General features: G+C 32.8%; 1 protein-coding gene across 1 annotated transcript in view; it reads left to right on the forward strand.

Annotated features, from left to right (window-relative positions):
• The window catches only part of CSMD1 (CUB and Sushi multiple domains 1), a 1093428-nt gene that overhangs the window by 919904 nt on the left and 158514 nt on the right, over positions 1–15010 (forward strand). Inside the window, exons 27-33 of the mRNA XM_053974810.1 lie at positions 175–366; positions 2475–2613; positions 4594–4781; positions 6903–7097; positions 9473–9589; positions 11037–11150; positions 12994–13089. Of these exons, the coding sequence (XP_053830785.1) occupies positions 175–366; positions 2475–2613; positions 4594–4781; positions 6903–7097; positions 9473–9589; positions 11037–11150; positions 12994–13089 (1041 nt within the window). The remainder of the gene's footprint in view (positions 1–174; positions 367–2474; positions 2614–4593; positions 4782–6902; positions 7098–9472; positions 9590–11036; positions 11151–12993; positions 13090–15010) is intronic.

The raw sequence follows: 15010 nt of genomic DNA on the forward strand, positions 1-15010 counted from the left end.
TCTCAGTGAGCAGATTTTTGTAAAAGTTAAGAAACAAAATGCCTTCCTGCATTACCTGAAGTGTAAATAATACTGCCTCTGGTTGGAATTCTAATGTGAACCTGTTGTGCATTTAATTATGCAGGGTAATAAGTATCTATACCTTACATCTTTTCTTTCATCATTCCCTTGCAGCTTCCATTGCAGCAACTTGTAATGATCCTGGGACACCACAGAATGGCTCTAGATATGGAGACAGCAGGGAACCTGGAGACACCACCACCTTCCAGTGTGACCCTGGCTATCAGCTGCAAGGGCAGGCTAAAATTACATGTGTGCAACTGAATAACCGATTCTTTTGGCAACCTGATCCCCCTACTTGCATAGGTATTAAGATGAGATGTTAGTCTCTATTTAGCACTAATACAGATTGGATTTCCTGTTCAGTTACTGGGCACATGGTGCTCATGCTGGAGTGATGTCTGCAGAGCTCAGTTATTTTGTACTTACAGACAATATCAGTGTTGTTCTCTTGATTAACAGTATTTTTTGGGTATGATTTTCTTACTTTATTCTTAAAACTTCATAAAAGTTTGAAAATCACAAAGTCTAAGAGAAATAAATAAATAGAAGTGGTGATTTGGATAAAAAATTTGTGTTGAAATAGTTTCATTAAAATGTTCTTCTATATAATAGTTTGGTTATATAAACTGTGATCCATTATTTATTCTGAAAATATTTATATGTATATAATATATATATATTTCTGAGTTATCTTCCAGATTAAATACCCATCCTGGGCAATACCTTGGAAAATGGATACTTATTGGAAACAGTAGATGCAGAGGAGGGGATCCAAGTGACAATGCTGTTGATAGAAATTAGATATATTTCCATAGCACCAGGAGAGAGTGGATCCGTAGTGCTAGATGGTGTAAAGGTTTCCCTGAGGTTTTTGTCAGTAGACAATAATTACAGGCTTAGAAGTATTGCTGAATTGTATTTTTAAGGTCATCAAACGTAGGTTTTCTAGGAGTAATCAACATCTGCAAATTTATCTGCTAGGCATAGTAATTTTTAAAATCCTTGTTATTTTTGTTATGCCTAATGATTTATAATTATTTTTATTTTGTTGCCTAATGATTTATAATTAAATGAAGACTTACTTTAGTAATGCTAAATTCCAGATACAATATTGCTGGAATAAACATAATGCTTGCATAAGGCATTTTGGACAGGCACTTTCCAAAATGGCTTATCCTTAAACAACTGCAGTTCCTCTGTTTCTCTGAAGTAAAAATACTGTGAAGGATTCAAGGATAGTTTCTCTGACTCCATATCATGTAACAGAATTGGAGAAGCACATAATCTGCATACTATCTTCTGAATACCTTGTGCAATATACAAAGCAATATGAAAATGCTTACTAAATATATTGGGATCATTCACAAATTAAATATCTAAAGAAAAAATTAAAATAATATATGTGGTATCTAAATCTAGAAGATTCATATTTTTACTTTAGATACCAATTATAATCACTCCATGTTTCTTTACAATCTAGTATAAAACCCCAACAAAACAAACCTAAAAGAAAGAAGGAAATAGAAAGAAAGAGAGAATCCTTTGGGCAAAAAAAAATATAATTACCATTATTCTTCCATATACTCAAGGCGACTTTGAAGGAGAAAGCAGATTAAAGTAATCTTTAGTGTAGACATGACAACAGTAGAAACCTTAAGAGTTCTGTAAAGCTGTTATATGTCATTTTAAAATTTTCCTAAAGTCCTTATTTTAGCATGCTGACTTATAAATGGAATCGCCTGAGAAGAAATCTCTTTAAAATATTTAGTGTAGATTCCAAATTCATAGTATCAACTGTTTTGCATTAGAAATGTGTTTCTCTTAGTCTAATTGACATGGTAATGTAGATGCAACCTGTCTTGACTACTTTACTTTTTTGTTAGACATACTTTTGTTAGACTTTGTAGATGTAATTATGAGAGTAGGATTCCTTAGCTGTTTAAAATTTCAATTCATGGTAACAAAGTGAATGTATTTGATTTTTGATTTGGGTAATATCTTTTACTAAGTGAATCAAATTGGTTTCTGCAACATCTCTGGTCAATAGAAACTGCAACCTGAGTCCTACTATTGACCTTTCCCAGTTTTTAAAATACTTTCAGTATATAAGAAATTCTCAGCCTAATAGAGACAGGATTAATACAAAAAAATACAGGACTTCCTATTTAACTTCATATTTTTATTCCTTTAGAAAAATTTCTTCCTTTACTGCTTGTGAATATGAACAGAGATCACTTTTTTAGGAGGAAAACAGGATTTTTTTTTGCTAACAGGAAGTGGGAAAGTTCTGTGTTTTAAAAAAAACATTATTAATTTTGGCAAATGAAGTAATTTTCTTCTACTTAAAAGCTAATATGTGCTTGTGAATTTAACATGTGACTATATTCCTATTTCTTTTTACATTGTGACAGCTGCATGTGGAGGAAACCTGACAGGCCCAGCAGGAGTTATTTTATCGCCTAACTATCCACAGCCTTATCCTCCTGGGAAAGAATGTGACTGGAGAATAAAAGTAAACCCGGATTTTGTCATTGCCTTGATATTCAAGAGGTACCATTTCTCTACTAATGCCTTTGTTTTAAAGGGTTTTAAATGTCACATCTAAAAATGGCAATATTTATAATTTCTTAAAGCTTCTAATTAAATTCTCTGTCTACATCCTGGAGCGTGTATCTAACATGTGCTATATCATGCATTCCAAATAATGTAAAAGAAAAATATATAGCTGTATGGTATATTTGCTATCCAATATGTTCCTGAAGAACAAAACTTTCTGTGAAATATCAAATAAAAATCATTTTAAGACCATATTAATTTCTAGAAGTGCTTCATTTATGCTATTGTAACTAATAGTCGAGACTGAAAGTGTAGTGGAAATTCTATCTGTACATCAGTTCTTTCAGGTTTTTTTATAAATACAGCCTAAATATACTTCGCTTAAAGTGCATAGATCAGAAAAAATATTGTTCTACTTAGTCAAGAGATGAAAGACACTGAAATAATATTGTGTCATAATTTTAATTATTTCCTCTGTGTTCCATCATCAACCTATTTGTGCTGCATAGATTTTTACAAGTTGAAGTTCAGGGATATAGTCATATTCATGCATTCTGTTTGTCATTTCTAATTGAATCAGTCCTACATAATCATCTTGCTTGCTGTATCTGTGGCTGCAAATGCAATTTTTTTCATTTTTTTAAACTATGTTTTAAGTGTGATTTTAAAGCTGAGAGTGGTAACATTGCTGTTGACTTCAGTGGAATGTTGATCAGTTGTCATTCTTTTAGGAAGAGATGGTGTCATGTTGAGAATTTTGCTGTATAATATTTGTACCCTTTCTGTGAAAAAAGAAGCAACATAACACCAAAAGAACAACAACTGAACAACACCAAGCTAAAATAAAATCTGGTTCCTTTAATTACAGACTACAGTTTATTTTCTAAAAACTATTGATAGACACAAAATTAAAGAATGAACTCCTAAGGTACTTGAAATTACATAATAAAAAATAAATTAATTATGTTATTCTGGTATTTTATAAAATAGCATTAATAGATAGAATAGTTCTCCACTAATTACACTCTTGAAGATGTCACATGATAGGTGTAGTAGGAAGCATATTTCTCTGGATTGCCTAAAAAATTGACTCAAATGCTCCATTTCAAATAAGATGAAAGAAACTCAGAAAGTTACTCAGCATTCAGATTTGTTTGTGAGTATTATTGTAGGGAGTACAATATGCAAAATATAATTGAATTTTGTTTATGCTATACTTCCAGTAAATTTTCTAAATGGTTGCAGTCCAGTAATACACACACTTTTCAGTAGCTGAAGTTAGGCCTGGAGTTCCCTGGTTCTTCTCTCACACCGTTCTTGTAAATTGCAGTAACATTGGCCACCTTCCAGAGAGCAGAGACCTCTCGTGATCTCATCTCAAATTCCTCTGAAAGATATTCCATTCATATTATCTTCATAATTACTTTGTAAAACATATGAATATCATCAAATATAGTATAATACAGATGGTTTAGTAAGAATTAATATTAATTCACAATAGTTTATCATGTTTGATATTATCTGGGTAAGAAAAAAGACAAGCTCCAAGATAATGGTCTATCCATGAAAGCATCTCATTTCTAAAATGATAAACATGTTTGTAATGGGTGGATTTAGTGTCATCCAGTTTAGCCACCTAAAAGCTGGACTTTTAATTCAAGCTACTTTTCTGGATCATTCCTTTGGTCCTCTGGTCAGAGGCAGCCTTTCTGAATCATGCTTCCGTGATCTTGAGAAAGGTGTTAAAGATAGGTGGGAGGATATTGATAATGGCTTTTGGAAAGCTTAATGTGTTCATATCAATGATAAAAAGAATTCCACAGTGAATTTTGTACTGTGAATCATGTTTAAAAAGACATTTATTTCTGGAGAAGAAAATGTGTTAGGCAGAAAATTGGCAACTACAGCTACAGTAATGTTTAACTCATGAAAAAAAAACCCGAAGACTTAATTATTTTTTCCCTTTATTTTCAGTTTCAATATGGAACCCAGTTATGATTTCCTACATATTTATGAAGGAGAAGATTCCAACAGTCCTCTAATTGGCAGTTTTCAAGGCTCACAGGCTCCTGAAAGAATAGAGAGCAGTGGTAACAGTCTGTTTCTGGCTTTTCGCAGTGATGCTTCTGTTGGAATGTCAGGATTTGCCATTGACTATAAAGGTACTGTTCTCATCATAGTCTAAATAAAAGGGAAAAAATGTTACTTAGTAATTATTGAGACTCAAATCTGTTTCCGTCTGTATATACTCATAACTGAACTGGCAAATACCTTTACGCATCAATGTATGTTTTAAAAACTATTTTCTGTTAATGTGTGAAGGAACACACAAATCCTAATTAATGAAATCTCTTTCACATCACTTATGCACATTTTCATCTTCCAGAAAAAAAAAAAAAATAGGCAGAAGATACACATCAAATGTAACATTCGGAAAAAAATTTGACAATAGTGAAATTGTCTTACCCAAGAAGACCACCTGACTACTTGTCACCAAATGACACAAGCAAAAACGACGCACCACAGCCTTGGTCTCGATGAAGAGACTAATTTATTTTTTCTGACTCCAATCTTTTGTAGTTCTCAAAAGATGCCAGTGGATTGGAGGGTGAACGTGCCACCTCTCCAACGACACTGGACAAACTACCTGTACATCAAATTTCTCCGCCTCTATGAAAGAATGCAAAACAATAGGTTATTTACAGAAAGTTGTGTGAGAAAGTTCTCTACAAGAATGTAAACTCAGAAGGCTTTAGAAAACTCTTGATAACCAGGGCGACAACTACTTCCTCTTTCTTGTCAATACATACCAATACATTTTCCTTTCCCCATTGTTTTCAATCTACAAATGCATTTTTGAATTAATATTACTGGATAGTATTTGCATTTTAGATAGAGACTGGGTTATGCTGACTGTTTATTAAAGCCAGACAATCACTGAAGATGCTGGTTTCTTTTCCAGTCACAGATGTTGTCTGTGGCTTAATTATAATCTTTGCTGACTTTTATCAAGCTGTTTTTCAGCAGCAGAAGTGCTGTCTCAGCTTCTTATTCTTGGCAATTGAAGCAAACCACATTAATATACATGTTAAAAATGAAGAACACAAATATCTAAGAAATACAGAAAAATATACCTATAAAAGAAAAAGGAGTGAAAAAGAACTATAAAATCATTTTTATATTTAGTCTTCATCTGTCATCCAGCATCACGCATTATTCTCCATGTGCGCAATGTTCTTCTTCCCAAAGTAATTGTCATATTGCCATAAATGAAATCTTAGACTATTTGTCCCCATCTAAACAAAATATCAAAAAATTGGAAAACAATTTGTTCCAGAAAGTCTGCAAGGCCTGCAAGGAAAGAAAATGAGATGTTGAGCAGAAGGAGATAAAGAGATAAAGATGGTGATTGAAAATGTACATACACATTTTCACTGTGTCTATGTTTTGTACTCAGCATAGTGTGATATGAGTTCCTCTATGCAACTGAGAGCTAAATGACATTATAATGAGATAAAAATAAAAGACACAAGAACAGAATACTGTTGTACTCAATGGACAGTATATTTTTGCCTAATAATTTAATATTTTTCTGATGTATATTATTCAGTACTTTGTATAAAATGTATAAAATTACAGAACACTTTTGAGTTGGAAGAGACCTTAAAGATCTAGTTCCAGCTCCCCTGCTATGGTAGGGACACCTACCTCTAGACTGAGTTGCTCAAAGTCCCATCCAACCTGACCTTGAACACTTCTAGGGAAGTGACATTCAAAACTTCTCTGGGCAACCTGTTCCAGTGCCTCACCACCCTCATAGTAAAGGATTGCTTCCTTATATTTAATCTAAACCTACCCTCTTTCAATTTGAAGCCACTCTCCCTTGTCCTGTTGCTAGATGCCCTTGTTGTTGACTACCTCAGCCTTTTCCATGTCCTGGGTAAGCGGGCCCCCATTTCTTTCTGGAGAGGATTCACATTTTCCCTAGTCTTTTTTTTGTCACAAATATACATATAGAAGTGGTGAATTCTAGAACTGGTCATTCTTCTTCTATATACTAAATGCAAAACTTTATTGGAGTGCTTCAACTTCACTATAATTTCCTCTTCCAGATAATCAATCTTAAGCAAACATCCAAGATACATGATTCAACAAGAATATTATATTAAAAGGTTGTTGAATAATTTAAACTGACTGAAAAAAAAAACCACTGATAATAGTTTGTTTTTCCTTTTTTTTTAAATTGAAATTGTAAATAGATTTACTGTAATTCATTTTAACAGAAAAGCCACGGGAAGCTTGTTTTGATCCTGGAAACATCATGAATGGTACAAGAATTGGAACAGACTTTAAGCTTGGTTCAACTATTACTTACCAGTGTGATTCTGGATATAAGATTATTGAACCTTCAACTATAACATGTGTAATTGGTGCAGATGGTAAGCCGGCTTGGAACAGAGCATTGCCGTCTTGTAATGGTATGTACAGTTTTCTTACCATTTCCCTTGTCTGCCCAGTGAATTAAATTTCTCAGTCCCTGAGAATTTTTCCATTATTTCCACACATACATCTTGTGGGGAAAAAAAAAAATTAAAAAAATAAGAATTAAGATGAGTATTGGACTACAGCTTAGTCAATAATATATTAAGTATTTCAAAATGTCTTTAAACTCTGGAATCAACACATGTTCATATAATGATTACAATGTAATATGTAAGATTCTTTAGACACCCAGTATTATTTTGAATACCTATCTCTACTGTCTCAATGCTGCATTAAGTGTCACCTTGGAATAAGAATTATATTTACTGAGGCAGAAAATAAGAGTGACATCCCAGAACTGTGGCTAACTAATTTAAGCTCTATTCCTTGTTTCAGTGTTTCTGTTGTGTATATATATATATATATGTGTATGTGGAACAATTTTAACGAATCAAAAAGGAGTTACATATATTAGTTAATAAGGTCCATAAAGTACTAATTTATTTATGTTGAAAAATGATCGCCTTCAAAATTTTAGATTTTTAATTATCAAAAAAACAATTTATAAGGAAATATTTCTATAACTCCATAACTTTAGAGTTTGTTTTAAATTAAGTGTGATACACATTCATTGTAGTGAAATGGTCATGAATTGAGAATTTCGTGTGGTAATCAGACTTAGTAGCACAGTTTCTGATATCCTCAAAGCAAGAAGAGAAGGAAATAATGAAGATTTTAAATTCATGCCGTGAACCAATTCCTTGTGATATTTGGGTTTCACCTCAGCCACATAATCCTATTCTGCCTACTGATAGATCAAATTTCTCATCTTCTATCATTACATTGGATTTTTGAATAATTCATAAGCAGCTAAGAGAAGACATGGATTTGTAGTATTAATTGCTGCCTTTTTGTATAAGGAAGTCAATCTTGTGCAGATATTTCAAGCATGATTTTAAAGACCTGTCAGGGAGCAGAAAGAACAGGTCTGCTCAACAAGAGCTAAGAGCCAAGGACAGCCAAAGTACAGGCTCACTCACTAGGCAGAGCTCCACAGCACATGAGCCAGGTCTGCAGAGCCAGGAGTTGGTAACAAGGTACTTTCATAGCCTTTCATCAATGACCTTGTTGTCCACCTGGGCCATAGGTCCTCCTCTGGGTCAGTTTCCAGGAAGCTGTTAGGTTGTACTCTGCTATATGCAAGATGCCCACAGCGGGGCTATATTGATTTACTTTGTTTCTTATAGTGGAATGATATCTTCATTGCTTAAAAACAAATTAATGTGACTGTGCTATTTTTAATAAGCTTATTTATCCATTTATTTATTTATAAAATAGTTTCATTATTGCTTTATTGGGTAAGATAACTTCTTACAACAATCTGTTATTCTGGTGAAAATGATTATTTTTATGAAATAATTTCTCACAATAAAAAGAGCACTGAATTGCATGTAACTAATTTAATACAAGACTTATCTTTTAATGAAGATTTTAATAGGAAGCCAGGATTTTCCAAAATGTGAGAAGAGTGACAACAATACTTTGTTTTCAGTATATAGAAATCTATTTACTCAATATCCAGCACAAGGAGATATTTGGAGAACTTAAAAATAGTCCCTCCATCTGTCCCTTAATATGCCACATTTACAGCCTATACGTGCATGCACTGTTCATTGTTTTTCTCGTGATACAGACAGAACTACTACTCTTATAAATCTTGACTTGTCTTGGGGAATTGGAGTTCCACTGTTCTTAAATATGTCTTCTAACGTCTGTAGCTCTAAAAAGTTTCTCTTAGCTTTCTGTTGCTTTTTTTTATCATACATATGAAGCTGAAGATTTTTTTATATATATAATAATCTATGTGCAATTTTTATAATCATCTAGTGAGATATGAAAATAAAGCAATTCAAGCATACTTTCACAAAGCAGAATTTTTGGCATTCTGTAGGGTAGTGTCAGCATATCCATGTATTCCTCTGTGCCATTTTTAATGCAGTACCATATATTTTACTGACCTGTTTTTAACATGGATAGATATAGACAGATATTTAAAAGAAAACTGGACCTAAAGCCTGTGTTTACAGTATCTTTCAATTAAATAACTTATATTTCCAGTCCTATGTGAACATGCAGTCAAGTAAAACTTTCATGAATTCTAATTTTCAAGAAATTTTAATAAAATTATCTCCTGAGAAAGAACAACTAGATATTTCAGAACAGGTAAGCCAAACAAAAGGAAAACAAAATTAAAATACCATGTCATTTTGAAAGATTATGTAATTTTGTGATCATTAGATTTTTTTTTTCAGATGTAACTAATATAGACAGCTCTAATTAATATAACATGTTTCTCTGTATTTGTTCCCAGCACCATGTGGAGGGCAGTATACGGGATCAGAGGGAGTGGTTTTATCACCAAATTATCCTCATAATTACACTGCTGGACAGACTTGCCATTACTCAATAACTGTCCCTAAAGAATTTGGTAAGATTTTTTTTTATTGATTTATCAATCATTATCATTGCCCAACTGTTTAAGTGTCCTTTATGTGGAGTAATGACTTTAGGTTTACATTGTATTGCAAATTATTTATAAAACTAAATATATTCCTGATACGGAAAATTATTCTAGAATTTTAACCTTTTACTTCTCCCTAGAGTAACTAACTGACTTCAGATAAGACATCTATGTTTGCTATCTAAGCATATCCTGAATACCTTCATTGTTTACATTATTGATCATCATAGGATAATCATTCATTCATGCTTCCTGCAATGTAAAATCAGGTGTCAGAGAACAAACTCTTATATTCCTCTTACATTCTAACATCCTGTCTTTCATTTTATGAAAGGGTAAGATGAGTGGAATCACATTTGTTTAAGATGTACAGTGAAAGCAATTCTGCATGAAAGTACCAAAAATGCTTGTGAAAAATCACAAAACTTATTATTTCAATGTGTTGAAATACTTGGACAGAATCTCTAAAACTCAAGCAATTGTATGTTAGGTGTAGTTTCCTGCAAAGCAGGTTTTTCCTAAGTCTAGACAAATAGTAGTAAGATTCATTTTAGTACTTACTTACCAAGAGGCTTAATTAACAGCAACTTAATGCATTTAGTACTTTCTGTGTACAATGAAACCTGTAAGGACTCAGCTGTAAACAAAATATAGATGGCTAGAATGACAGAATAATATTTTTATTGACTTGGTTTTACTTCAGGTGTCTTCTGTTAGATGATATTTGAATTTGGGGAACTACTCGATATTTAGTGAGATGTAATATTAAATTATTTATTAATATACTTTAAATTATGTACAGATGAAGTACAAATTAGGTGTAGCAATATGTCAAAGCTGGTAACAGACTGCTATTTTTAAATATTTGATCAGTTTTTATAGCCTTCTAATAAAATAAGTACTAATGCAAATTTAAAAATTTGAAAAATCAGTAAGTTTAAAAAAATTTCCTCAGACTAAAACCAGGTAAGCAACTAATCCTATGTGCAAATAGATGATCCTTAATAGTTGCTATATTTGGCAATGTAATTTTGGTACAAACCTTTCTGTTTGGATATTCTATTTTCTTATTCTCATAGGTACCTAAGCAATAAGACTTGTTTGACTGGAGGTCACAGTTTTGGTGAAAGCATAATTTAATAAATTTGGTTTTAATTAAAAATATGGAAATAATGAAAACAAAAAAATATTCTTGCTGCAAAATTTAATGCAGCTGTTTTATCATGTTAGAAAACTGTATAAATTGAAAAGTTTATGCACGAATTCATTAATAAATAAGACAAACAGAAATACATCCTTCAATTTAATTTTGAAGACTAAGTTCTTTTTTTATCTCCTCTCTTTTTTTTTTTCCCTCTCTGTGCTTTTCTTTTTTCTTTTTTCTTTTTTTTTTTTTTTTTATTTTTTAATGTAGTTGTGTTTGGACAATTTGCCTATTTTCAGACAGCTTTGAATGATGTGGCAGAATTATTTGATGGAGAAAACTCTCAGGCTAGACTTCTTAGTTCTCTGTCTGGATCCCACTCAGGTAATTAATAAAGAAGTATACATTTCTTACACAGCTCAGTGTGGGAAAAATAATCAGGAGAGTGTTATGAATTTACTTTGGAAATAAAATTATTTGAACAGGATGCTAAGTAAAGTGGAATACCCTTCCAAATCTTTGAATCAAGACATTATTCAGGAACATATGGCTAGGCAAGAACTGATCCTGGGGTGGGTGTAGAAAAAGTTGAATGAAGTTCTCAGATCTCTATGTAAGAGGGCAGATTGGATGGTATAATTTTCTTCTCTGCCCTTAAACCTTTTGAAATACACATCTACATATTCTGAATGACTAATTTACACAAATTACTTGTATTTACAAAATGCAATTATCTGTATGCGAACATGCACTTAGACTAAAAGCAGGCCAGCTGTTGAATTCAGGTAACTATAGCAAAATGTTGACCCTGTGAAATCATAATTAAGCTTATATGGATTTCAACATGGTCAGATTTCCAATGTGTGCATATATAATGAATGTGTTCATCTTCAGTAATATGTAAGTATATTTTTTATATTTCTGCAGCTATTAATGTGTTTTGTCAAACACTTCTAGTATTTTGGAGAGTTTATATGCGAGTTTAATATTTTTGCAGTGCAGGGCTATTCATGGCTTCTAGGTTTTTACTTTGAATAATTGGAGAAATACTTAATAGGAATAGAATGTAACATATCTATTTGATTTATAGCAAATATATTATTACATGAAAAACTCAATTCTTAATTTTCCTCTGGTGAATCCAGCTATTTGTGCCATGAGTTCACAAAAAATCCTTAGATTCGTTTAATTACTGACAAAAATTCAGCAACAAAACAAAATTAAGTTTTTAAATTTTAAACAGATGATCCCAACACCAAATTTTACTGCATCAAACTGTCATATAAATATTGGAACTAATGTCTGTTTTCACAGCAGACATTTAAAAATACTTGAAGGGTATTTAAACTTCTGATTTTTATTTGTTACTTGTGACATATCTGATTTTCATTGATTCAGGATAGGATTCTCCTACATGGAATCTCTAGTTGCAATAATATAAGATTAATCAAAATGAAAGACTTAGATACCTATTTATAGATGATATTTTAAATCATCATTCATTTCTGAAGAATTTAATAAAATATGGGTTCATACAGTCCAGGAAGAATAAAAACAGTAGTCATATGTAGTGGAATTGTTGTAGAAGTACTGCAATTTCGTCTATAGTGTTTCATTATTGAACTTTCATCATGACTCCTGACAAATATGCCAGGAAAGGAGATAAAGTATATTAAATATTTTTATTAATCCTCAAATCAGAAATAAAATTTGCAATGCCATAAGAAAGTTAATAATATAATATAGTTCATGTGTGACCACATATTTATTGAAGCCACTACATAAAACAAGTCATGAGTTTGCTCTCTCTGTTTTGGTCTTGAAATGGTAAATATTCCATGAAGATTCCTGTGGGATTTTTCAAATACTTGTATTTGTTTAATGTGTTTTGCAAGGCAAAGTAAACCTCTCAGTCACAGAAAAGAGTTAACTGAAAAGTCTTCTAATAATTTTGACCACAAGCAGCAGTAGGGTTCTTCCGTCAAGTAGTTTATTGGAGCTCTAGTTCCAGCTGCTGCAGTAAATTCCAGAAGGTTTCTCTTGTTGAATCATTAAGTCTTTTTATTCTGGAAATGTCAAATTTAATTTTGTACAATGTTATTTGTGTTTTCTTTAACTATAGAGGAAAACATTAAACTGTGTGTTTTAACAGCATATTTGATTACATATAGAAGGGCTATAACTGTTGTTTCTGTTTTGTGTATTTATTTTCTGTTTCCATTTGTAGGAGAGACATTGCCTTTGGCTACATCTAATCAAATACTTCTGCGATTCAGTGCTAAGAGTGGGGCATCAGCCAGGGGGTTTCACTTTGTTTACCAAGGTAAACATGTCTGCATTTGGTGGAAGACGCTGGTGCCAATTTAATGAATTGTATTATTTTTAATTGTGCATAAGCCTTAATGTATTGCTTTAAATGTGAGTGTAGTCTTAACCTTTTTCCAGAGATCAAGGACTTCTCCTGATGGCAGACTGGCTTTGTAACAGCAGTTGTCTGTGTTCATCCTGTCCAGACTTGAGTATGTCCAGATTTTCTCAGTAGTCGGCAATCTGTTGCTCCCATACTGCTGAGTGAGCTCAAGGGGTTTAGGAGTGTGCTTAATTGTATTAGTCTATCTCAGTATTCCCAGTTGATTTTTCAAGAGTTTTTGTTCAGGCTGCTAAGGATTCTGTCTTGAAGAGCTCGGAGAAAAAATTGCTGCGGCAGAGACCATCAGGCCATATCAGTATTGAAGCATGGGTGGGAGACTTGCTGGTCTGTTTCTGACCCAGCTGAACTTGAGGAGACATTTTGTGCATGTCTGCACACTGCATTTGAAATGCAAGAATGCTACGGCATGGCCAAGTCTGTTAGCATTCTGCTGGGCAGCTGAGTATACTTAGCTGATCCATGAGTCTTGAATGCAGTCTGGTGACACCGGGAGCATTGCTTACACATTCAATGCCTGTACAGGCAAAAGAGGCAGTCCCAAAGGGACTGACTTCTGGGCAGCTCACTCGATGTATTGCATACATACCCAGTAAGCTTAGTTAGACAGTCATTGCACACCTTTACTAAAGTAATGCATAAAACTAGTTTGGGATAGTTTTGGTGGTTTTTTTTTGTTTTGTTTTGTTTTTGTTTTTTTTTTTTGTTTTGTTTTTGTTTTTGTTTTTTTTTAAAGATTGGAGTTCTTTATGTGGAGTTCTAGTGTCCTAGTTTGACACAAAAAATAAATGGAAAGAACTGTCTCCCCTGAAGAATATTTCCACAGTTGTAAGAAGCTTGTTAGGACTGATTTTTAAGCCTTCTGACTCCTGTGTCAATAGAAAGATATCACCATGACTGCACATCAAACGTATCTTACATACACTTGCATTAAAACTTTTCATCCAAAATTACCTGTAAAAGAGGAGGACTATAAACTTCTGGAATTAGAAAAGAGCTTTCAGCATTTGAGTTCTTATCCATTTGCATATGAATTACATATTTGTCTTACTCAGTGTTAACACTCTGAAGTGTTACTTTTTGCTGCTTTTGAAGAATTCATAGCCGTATTCTGTTAGCTGCATATATACACATGTAGAGTGCTATTGAACAGGAAGTCTCCAGGTGAGCACAATGCTATGCCTCATTTCAGACATTTATGCTTTTAGGAACTGTAAGAAATAGATTTTAACAAATGAGAGCACAAAATGAGTCAGGAAAAGTCACTTTATTTGTCTCACAAAATTCATGAAGCTATTTAAATACCATGGGATTTTAATGTATTTTAAAATATATCTTAAGAGCTTTACTAAATACAGTTATATATGTATAAATATATTGGTTAATGAGTTAGTGGTGAGCTTTATCTTTTTGAGATTTTTTTTTTCTCTTCTTATAAAGCATGTGATCATACTTCAATGACCACTTGCTTGCTAGCCTTTTAAATGCTTCAAAAATGACATCCACTCTCACACTGAACACAGTAATCTGGTCTGCAAAGTCAATCATTTTATTTATTGCCCTCTATTTCAGGTTGACTTTCTTCCCTGTTCACTTTTCCACTGGGCTGATTTCAATTTTGTTTCACAGTGGTATGAAACATTGACTGAAAAATGGAGGATAATTACTATAGAAAATGGAATGTCTCTCTGATACAGCTTGCGAAGTCTAGGTTGACAACACAATAGGCAAAAGCTAAAAGGAAGGCTTGAGGGAGAAAAAGTTATTGCTTGCCTTATTTCACATTCTGGTTTGAGCAACTGACAGGGGCTTTAGC

Source organism: Vidua macroura, chromosome 3 (genome assembly GCF_024509145.1).
Source record: "Vidua macroura isolate BioBank_ID:100142 chromosome 3, ASM2450914v1, whole genome shotgun sequence".
Lineage (NCBI taxonomy): Eukaryota > Metazoa > Chordata > Aves > Passeriformes > Viduidae > Vidua > Vidua macroura.